General features: G+C 41.1%; 1 protein-coding gene across 1 annotated transcript; it reads right to left on the bottom strand.

Annotated features, from left to right (window-relative positions):
- Window positions 1–369: 369 nt before the first annotated feature.
- LOC141258352 (uncharacterized) lies at window positions 370–2342 on the bottom strand. The gene is made up of 3 exons (XM_073673360.1): window positions 1877–2342; window positions 1632–1779; window positions 370–1551 (listed from the first exon to the last, which is right to left on the bottom strand). Exons 1-3 carry the CDS (start codon window positions 1923–1925, stop codon window positions 783–785), a joined length of 966 nt encoding a protein of 321 aa, XP_073529461.1. The 5' UTR covers window positions 1926–2342; the 3' UTR covers window positions 370–782.
- Window positions 2343–10364: the final 8022 nt, after the last annotated feature.

Here is a 10364-nt window from a genome sequence, read left to right as displayed (position 1 = left end):
ACATTTTTTTTTTCGACAATACGTCAACGCAAAAGTGAACAACCCACAAAGACCAGAGCCTGTAAATTGGCATTACTACCTAGAGCGCTATTCCCAAGTACTGTCTGCTAAAGTCAACCCTCACCATTGTTATTTGCTTGCGCTAAGAACAGAACTAGCAAATAACAGTGTTGAGAGTAGTACTCATCCAAAAAATAGTTGTGGTCCAAAATATCAAAGTATATTTCTAATTTAAAAACCACTGTATACAGCCGACCACATACGTAGATTAGTTTGAACAAATTTCAAAAATGTAGAGTTCCTCTGACCTGCGCTATGGTGAGCGCAGATCAGGGGAACACTTTTTCATTACAACCCAATCCAACCACATATACACTTGAAAAGAAAAATTAACAGATAGTTTAAATAATTTTTTTAATACGTAATATAGAATAACTGTAAAAAACTTTTTAAAAACACAAAACAACAAACTTCTAGAAAATTTAATCGGACAAACATTGCCCATAACTTGGGAAAAAATTACACACTGTGTACAGCACACCTGTCCTCTAATCAGTTTTGGGCCCTAAAATACGGGCAGCACCTGTAGGTTGTTTAATTATATCAAAAGAAAGACCTTTTCTTACAGTCCCCTACGCCTGATGCCTGGTATAGGTGACCATAAGAAAAGGTCTTTGTTAATTGTCTGATTCTCTAAAACATTGTGTATCTATCGACCTACAGGTGCTGTCTGTATTTGCTAGGGTCCAAAAATGCTGACAGGGAGGGGTAAAATTTTTTAACTACAAGTTTTGAAGGTCTTCTTCAAAGCTGTACCCAGGAAACATTTCTGGAGAAAAAGTAGAGTTGGGGGATGGTCCTCTGATAAATGATGATGCACCATGAGCCATTTGCCGACCATAACTTGGTTGCATATCTTCTGGACGGTATGCTGCAGCAACCTGCCCAAAACGCTGGGTTGCAGCTGCTGGTCGTGGTGGAGGCACACTGGGTTTGAAACAATTAAATATTCCGCATACTACGGCTGGGGGCGAGGGCATAACTGCTGCCTCTTCAATTGCCATGACCATAGCGCCTGCTGCAGTCATGTACATGTTCTGCCTATCTCGTGGCAGAGATCTGATGCGGGCAGCTTGGGCTGAGCAAAATTTATCGATGGCATCTTCCTGGGATGCCCTTTCCACAAGGCTGAGGGTTCGATTTGTGAGTGCTTCAAGCACAATAGTCCCACCCCCGTGGCTTTTGGCCTTTTTTTTGCCCGCCCTTCTCGATGCCACGAGATGAGCAGAACCAGACCCCCTCCCAGTGGGCCTCAACACATCACCAGCAGAGCTTCCAGCGTCACTTGGAGCAGGAGCAGGAGAATCAGTCACCAAACCCGTCCCGATGTCCGCTGGATTGGACAAAGAATGTGAGGGACAACCAGATGCTGAAGATGCCGAAGCAGATGGATCCGGTGAGGAAAGCTGGAAAAAGTCCTCGGATTCCTCCTCTGCTTGCTCTGTGTTTGTGTCCTCTTCTGCTGTTGGGGCCATGATGTTTCCTTCAGTTCTGTATATAATAAAAGGTAAATCCCAATGTAAATACAACATTTTTGGAAACATTTCAATTAATATGTTTTGGGAATTTACCTCCGCAAACTCCTACTGGTTAGTATGAAGGCCAGCTCGTCCGCAAAAGGAAATTTTCTTTTTTTGGGTGATGAGCCACTTTGCACCGACTGGTGATACTTCACCAGCCGGTCGGTGACCGATCTCCACCGATTTTTAATATCATACACTGCAATGACACAACCAAAACAATTTATGAACTGCTTTCACACCAAAAAGTGCAATTATAAATAGATATAAAAATAAGTGTAAAAATCAAAACTTACTAATTTCCTCTTGGGCATCACGTTCAGCATTCACCCACTGGGGATACATTTGGCTCAACACAGAGGCCCAGGCGTCTTTTTTCTTCTGCTTGTCTTTGTAGTCAGGACTAGCTCGGTCCCATATTTCGGGATATTTTTCAATCTACAGTGAATAATAACGTGTGTGAATATTATTTTAAAAACAAAATGGAGGAATAAAAGATTAACCCCAAAAAAAAAATTAAATAAACATATGGAGATATGTACGCACACACACCAACACTAACCCCTCACCTATATTGTACGGTTCTTTCACACGTCAATCTCCGGGACGAGTGTTGATGCCATTTTCCACACACAGCGGAGACCCACACACAGACCCATTGCAAAGCATGCTCGGTCACACTTATCTGTACTAACGTGGATATGTGGACGTGAGAAATCAACCTTACAGCGTATGCAGGAGCTTTCAGTGAATGAACCTACATACACTGTACAATAATCTTTCACTTTAATAAAATCTTTTAACCAAAAAAAATAAGTGGGCTCACGCATAGCTTTAATAAATAGCAAAGGGAAAGCAGACGGTTGTTGGCTGATGTTATAGTCTGTGAAGTAGCCAATAACCATGGACCCTTCCTTTGCTATTAATACCAGGCCGCAGCAGTTAGCTTAGCCTTTACTGGCTACTATATAGGAAGCCCCCCCCCAAAAAAAAGTGACATGGGGTCCCCCTATAAATTGTAGCCAGCAAAGGCTAGCCGCTTTGCCTTTTCTGGCCACTATATAAGAAGACCCCACCAAAAAAAATTACATGGGGTCCCCCTATAAATTGTAGCCAGCAAAGGCTAGCCGCTTTGCCTTTTCTGGCCACTATATAAGAAGACCCCACCAAAAAAAATTACATGGGGTCCCCCTATAAATTGTAGCCAGCAAAGGCTAGCCGCTTTGCCTTTTCTGGCCACTATATAAGAAGACCCCACCAAAAAAAATTACATGGGGTCCCCCTATAAATTGTAGCCAGCAAAGGCTAGCCACTTTGCCTTTTCTGGCTACTATTTATGAAGACCCCCCCAAAAAAAATGACATGGGGTCCCCCTATAAATTGTAGCCAGCAAAGGCTAGCCGCTTTGCCTTTTCTGGCTACTATTTATGAAGACCCCCCCAAAAAAAATGACATGGGGTCCCCCTATAAATTGTAGCCAGCAAAGGCTAGCCGCTTTGCCTTTTCTGGCCACTATATAAGAAGACCCCCCCAAAAAAAATTACATGGGGTCCCCCTATAAATTGTAGCCAGCAAAGGCTAGCCACTTTGCCTTTTCTGGCTACTATTTATGAAGACCCCCCCAAAAAAAATGACATGGGGTCCCCCTATAAATTGTAGCCAGCAAAGGCTAGCCACTTTGCCTTTTCTGGCTACTATTTATGAAGACCCCCCCCAAAAAAAATGACATGGGGTCCCCCTATAAATTGTAGCCAGCAAAGGCTAGGCGGACAGCTGCGACCTGATATTAATAGCCGAGAAAGGGGCCATGGTTATAGGCCCCCTCCCAGGCTATAATATCAGCCCTCAGCTGCCCCAGATTTGGCGCATCATATTTGTGCGCCAAATCTGGCACTTAGCCTCGCTCATCCACGCTGCCCTGGTGCGGTGGCAGGGGGTAATAGTGGTGGGGTTCATGTCAGCGCCAGCTGACATGAAGCCCAGGTTAGTAATGATGGGCGTCAATAAGACACCCCCATTACTAACCTACAAAGTGTTAAAAAGAAAAAAGACAAACACCCAGAAAAAAATAATTTATTTGAAATAAAACACAATTTTATTTAATTCTAATTTTACTAAAAAAAAAAAAATAGTTACCTGTCCACGTTCCTGCGCTGATCTCCCATGCACAGCTGTCACATCTGGAGATGTGACAGCTGTCATGGCTGCTGTAAGCTCACACTGCCGGGAACACGTCCGCTCCCAGCAGCATGAGCCCCTGACTGAGGTCACCGGAGTGCATTCAGTCAGCGCTGCTCCGGTGACCTCCTTTACAGCCCTGTTGTACCGTGGGAATTTCTCACGATACAGCGGGGCCGTAAAGCAGATCACCGGAGCAGCGCTGCCTGAACTCCGGCGAACCCGTTCATTCTAGCGGCGGCAGCGGTTCAGAGCGGTCACATTCTATGTGGCTGCTCTGAACTGGAGATCTTCGTGGGACACTCGTGGACTGCTACGGAGGGGTAAGGATAAGGTTGTGGTTTATTATTTTATATTTTATTACAGGAGATCGATGGCTTCGGGGAATTAGGTGTCTAGGTGAGTATAGGTGTATTTTTTTATTTTTTACTTTATTTTAGGGGCGATCGGCGGGAACAGGTAATGTATGAACTAATTTATTTAAGGTAACCACTGGCCACCAATGAAAAAAAAGGGGGCAGTAGATGACATATTATTGGGGCAAATAAAAAAAAAACTTTAATAATGATAGCACCCCCCCCCCCAAAAAAAAAAAATAGGGGGGGGGGGGGATAGGGTCAATAATATATGGAGGCACATATGGGGGCTATTAAATTTAATTTTGGGGCACATTTTACAGCAGGATCAGTCTGATGGGAACTACTGCTCTCATTGAGCTGATCCTGCTGGCAGGAGTGGACGGGGGACAGACATAGGCCGATGGGAGTAGTAGTGTCACATCGGCCTATGTCTGCCTGCTGACACCCGCGCACACAGACCCCACACAGACCCCACACAGACACATACAGACACATACAGACCCCACACAGACACATACAGACCACATACACACCATACAGACACATACAGACACTTACCACACTAATCATGAATCCCACGTTGACATTCATCCGCTTGTACCATCCCACGTTAGCAGCCATGATCGTGAGAGACGGGAATATTATGGGATTCTCGTCTTCCTGGATTATGGGATGCTCATGGGATGGATGGATGGAACGCCCAATTGTGACGTCACTTCCTATTTGCTGCGGTTTTGAGGTACAAGACCGCAGCAAAGGCGCTTCACTTCCGCAATTATTTTTACATATTTGCGGATTTGAAGCGGCCCAATGCAAGTCAATGGCGGCGATTACGCCGCGCTTCCGCAAAATTAATTGACATGCTGCGGATTTTTCCGCGGAGCATAAACGCAGCGGAAAAAACCGCAGCGTGGGCATTGACAGTGCGGCTTCTCATTGAGGACCATGGGGGGCGGATTACCAAGCATTTTTGGAGCGTTTATGCTGCGGAAATTCCGCAGCATATACGCTTGAAAAATGCTACGTGGGCACACAGCCTAAGAAACAAGGGCAGAATTGATACATTTATCATAGGGTATAAAGATATAGAGGGGAAACTGGGGACTTAGATCTCCATTGAGGTCAAATCAACAATTGTAACCTGCTCTCTGGAACGGAAGAGATGAAATGAGGAAGAAGAGTTTCGTAAGTAGGCGACTTTATACAGCAAGAGTGGATTTGGTTAGGAAATGGATAGGGAAAAAAATTGAATACTACAGAATGGAAGAATTTTTTTCAGAGAGTAATAAAATACAAGAGGGCGTGGCTTTGCTCCTCAGAGAATTAAAAAAATTGGGAGAAGATTTTGCAAAAAATGTAGCGTAGAGCATTAAAACTTGGGGGAGAGGGATAATCAATCGCCTATTTTTTTCGGGGTTTCTTTGTTTTTTTAAATCTTGTTTTTTGTCGACTTTTTTGATTATTATTTTTTTTCTGAACAATTCAGAAAAGGGCAGGAGTTAGCGAATTAGAAGGATTGTTGTTTTTTTCTGGATTTATTTTTTGTATTTCTGCAGTACGTTTTGTAGATTTAAATAAAGTTAAATAAAAAAACAAACAATCGCATCATTCCGATGATGCCACAATGACTGGACGATATAGAACGCCCCGTCATCCAGAGTTCCGCTGAGGGATTTTGTAGGCGTTTGTGGAGAGAGGAGTGTTGTAAGAGATTTTTGCAAATATGATGAGAAAAAAGCGATTTAAGCGCATTATAGTTCTCTCTGACACCGAGGACAGCAGTGATGATGACGATTTCCATCAGGTGAGCGTCATTTTTATATTTTTAAATAATGAGAATACATTTGGGATAAAAATCCCATTAAAAACAAATGGTGGCACCAAAAATAGAGCTCCAGGAAGAGGCATGATGGGGTGATAGTTTGGATCATGTTTGCAGAGTAATGACTGCCTTTAGTTGTGGTATTTGTGTCAACATGTCCATGTACAGGGTACATAATAATATTGTATGAAGACACGAAAATGTCACCACCGCCCCTATCCATATCCTAACCATAAGTGTCCCGCACACCCGTCCTACTCTGCACATGAAGTAAGCGCAGGCCAATGGTAACTATATTCATATAGGCATCTACCTGTAAGTCAGTGGAAAATGGAGGAAGATTATAAATTAGAGATGTTCATGCTCATAGATTCTATCTGACATGTTTGACAATTTTTCAGTATCATCCACGAAAGAAGCCAATACCGAGGTCTCCACGCCAGGTTATCATCAGTGGCTTCAATTCGGGCCCGACTCCGAATTTACCAGGTACTGTGCTCCGATCCAGTAACAGCTCTGATATATTGATGTGTCATTATAGTCATTGGGTGCAGCTCATTGTGGTCAGGGCTTGGATTTATCTCTATTGTACGTCTAAGGTAATGAGTTCATATTAAACATTTATTTTCAGCATTTGGTCAGGAATATTTATACAGGTGTTATAAAGTCAGACAGAAATGAGATTTGGGGATTTCTTCTCATGGTGGCCATGTACAGGGCAGGTTACTGTACCTGAATGTGGTGTTTTGCCCCATGTACATATAGGCGTACACTTGATGCATTATTAGGATTTATGTCTTTTGACAATATTCTAATAAGAGATTTATGTTGTGTTGCCCCCACAGATCTGATTTTACCACCTTCAGATATTGATCCGGACAGTACCACCTGGTAAGACCCACGTCTCCTCCATTACTAGGTATATGATAGGGATTAATGATTAATGGTCAGCTTATTATTTGTTACCTTTATTTCACAGCTCCGATGCCATCATTATTAATTATGATGAGGATTCCAATAGAGCAGGAACTTCCGCATATAATAGTAAGTGATCATTTCTAGATACAACCAGGGTAATGTTATTGTAGAAAAAACATTGAATTTTCTGTACTGTCACAGATCAGTTTCCAAATGTAACAATTAAAGGCAAATTATAAATGGGTCTGTGCATTTTTAAATTAAAGTTACATTAAAGGGGTAATCCTATTTTAGATAAGCTTTATTGGTGTGAGTCCTATGTCTGGGACACTTCCATAGTGGCAGAACAACATTTCTTTTCAGCATTTGGTCAGGAACATTATTCATGCATTCGCTCTATAGTCGGTCAGGATTGGGATTCGGGAATTTCTTCTCATGGTGGCCATGCACAGTGCAGGTTACTTTAGCTGAATGTGGTCTATTTCCCAATCTACATATAGGGGTACACTGAATACTGTATTAGGATTTATTTCTTTGATGTTCCTCTGTAGTTGTTATTACAATATTTAATAAGAGATTTATGTTGTGTTGCCCCCACAGATCTGATTTTACCACCTTCAGATATTGATCCGGACAGTACCACCTGGTAAGACTCACATCTCCTCCATTACTAGATACCTGATGGGGATTAATGATTAATGGTGGCTCATATTCTGTTACATTTATGTCACAGCTCCGATGATGACATCATTGTTATTACTGACGATGACGATTCCAATACTGGAGAATCTTCCACATATCATGGTAAGTCATCATTTCTAGATACAACCAGGGTTATGTTATTGTAGAAAGAACAATGATTTTTTGTACTGTCAGTTTCCAAATCTAACAACTAAACGCAAATTACAGTTGGGTCTGTACCTTTAACCCCTTAGGAACTGGTCAATTTGTAGTCTACTTATGTCTCTTCCTCTCCTTCTTCCTTGAGACTTATCTGTTTTTATATTTCCATCCACATTAACATATAATGGGTTGTTTTTAGTGCAATGAGATGTTCTTCTCAATGGCACAATTCACATTACCATACAATGTATTGCAAAATGCAAAAAAATTTCAAGTAAGGGAAAACTGAAAAAAAAATGGATTTTTTTTTTTTTTTTGATTTTTAAGGTCTTCATTGCACAGTAAAATGAACCTGGAAATATGATTCTCCAGGCCAGTATGATTATGTCCATACCAAACTTGCAAAGTTTTTCTTTTTAAGTGTGAAAAACAATTCTGATATTATTAATAAGTATATTTGATTTTGTCGCCATTTTCTGAGATCTGTAACATTTTTATTTTGCTATTGATGGAGGCGTATGAGGGCTTGTTCTTTTATAAGGCGGCTCGATGTTTTTATTGATAATATTATGGGGTGGATGTGACATTTAAATTGCTTCTTATTGCATTTTTTGAGTAGTTGCAGAGAGAAAAAAACCCACAATTCTGGCATTTTGATTTAGATGTGTTTTCACTTTACAGCATTTATTATGTTTTCTCTCTAGCATGGATCTGCATTCTGACCTGTCTGATTACAAATTTTCATTCTTCCATATTTCTGTACAGATAATTTATCATCTGATAGTGAGAAGAGCTCCGCTACAGAGGAGAGGTGAGTTATGCCGGATGCATCTACCTCTGTGGAAAACCATGAACTAGGTCAGATGTTTCCTTTGGATTTATTTCTGATTCCTTATCTTTCCCAGGACACCACTATGTAACATCCCCGGCTGTTTCCTGGAAGACATTATTTCTCCATCTTCCATCTACGTTACCCACTTTCAAGTGACAAAGGAGAAGCTGGTGGAGCGACTGTACCATCTATACAACAGGACAGTCTTCGAGAATAAGGTATCTTATTATCGGTATCTGGGCGACACATGACTTATCCATTATCTCCACCTTCAAACAATCATTTCTATCATTCTAAGTTTCTGAAGAGCACCCTAACTCCCTTGTCATGGTTCTGAAATCTCAGGCAAAACTCACTTAGTTTGGTAAATGCCATCACCTTCTTCTTATCTGTGGGATGAGTGGAGACCTTACATGATCCATCATGCAGACATATAGAGATTAGCAACTTTTTGTAGTTCACAGGATTTTACATTTACATATAAAAACCAATTTGTTGATATCTGTACATTTTAGGAAAGGTTTATTTTTATTTTTGTTCTCACATGTTGGACTTCTCAGTAGACCCCATGTCCCATACAAGGAGACTAGTGCTGTAAATCACACAGCAGAGTTGGGTGCTTTGTTAGAATGGGGTCAAAGAGTTTACAGATTTAGTGGAATTTGTTTCCTCTATTTTAGCTCCCGAGGAAAATGGACGTAGTCTGGAATAAGAGGCTGACATCAGCATCCGGTCAATGCCGTCACAAGTTGGAGAACAACCACCGTTCCTCAGTTATTGAGCTTTCCGATAAGGTCTTGGATTCTTCCGGTAGGTTTCATATCACGTCCATCCTGCAGCTTTATGAGACAACCTCTATAGGTTGCAAAACTGCTACTTGTGATGTAATACATCTTATAAATTCATCGTACATGCTGTCATGGGAAAAACTAAGTACACCCTCTTTGGAATCTAATGTTTTACATATTAGGACAAAATCAAAAAAGCATCAGGTCCTTAGAAGATCTTAAAAGTAAGAAAATACAATCTCAGAAAACAACATGATAAATAATATAGTGTAATTATTTATCTAACAAAAAGAAGGGCAAAATGCAAAAGCAGTGTGTGATAAATTAAGTACACCCTTGCTGCAGCTTCAAGTTATTATTGATAAAGATCATTCTAAAAGCTAGTGATTCATGGGGTGTACTTATTTTTCACTCTCTGCTTCTGCATTTTGAAGTAGTTATTGGTAAATAAGTAATGGCACGTTGTGACTTTTCATGTGTTTTGCATCTCAGGATGTATTTACCTAATTTGAAGACGTTTTAAGGACCAGATATTTTATATTATATCCTGAATCCTGATATGTAAAACCAAAGAGTTCAAGCAGGGTGTACTTAGATTTTCTTATGCCTGTATAAACTCTTTTTTAGTGCGACTACGATCCACACTTGCGCACGAGATGTGCCATGCTGCCTGTTGGATAATCGACGGTGAAGGCAGAGATAACCATGGCCCGTTATGGCAGACTTATACCAGAAGGGTAAATGACATCCATCCCGAGCTGCCGGAAGTGACGATGTGTCACAGCTATACCATCAGCTATAAGTACAACTACCAGTGCTCCCTGTGTGATAACAAGTAAGTAGATTTGATGATTCATCGCGTCATGAAACACAATCACCGTGCAGAGACGTCAGGGCGGTTCTGTTGGTATAAGGCTTTTATACTTTACTACTATCAGAGCGGACTGACGTCTGGGGACTGTAGGGCTTAGGATGCTACATGTTATATTTTCTGTGCTGGGGCCAGTCCTTAATATATTGGTTTCAATTTGTTCTTTTTAACAT

The sequence above is a fragment of the Phyllobates terribilis genome, unplaced genomic scaffold, assembly GCF_046119375.1.
Source record: "Phyllobates terribilis strain yellow unplaced genomic scaffold, ASM4611937v1 Scaffold_3__8_contigs__length_932513732, whole genome shotgun sequence".
NCBI lineage: Eukaryota > Metazoa > Chordata > Amphibia > Anura > Dendrobatidae > Phyllobates > Phyllobates terribilis.
This window is presented reverse-complemented; position numbering and strand designations above follow the sequence as displayed.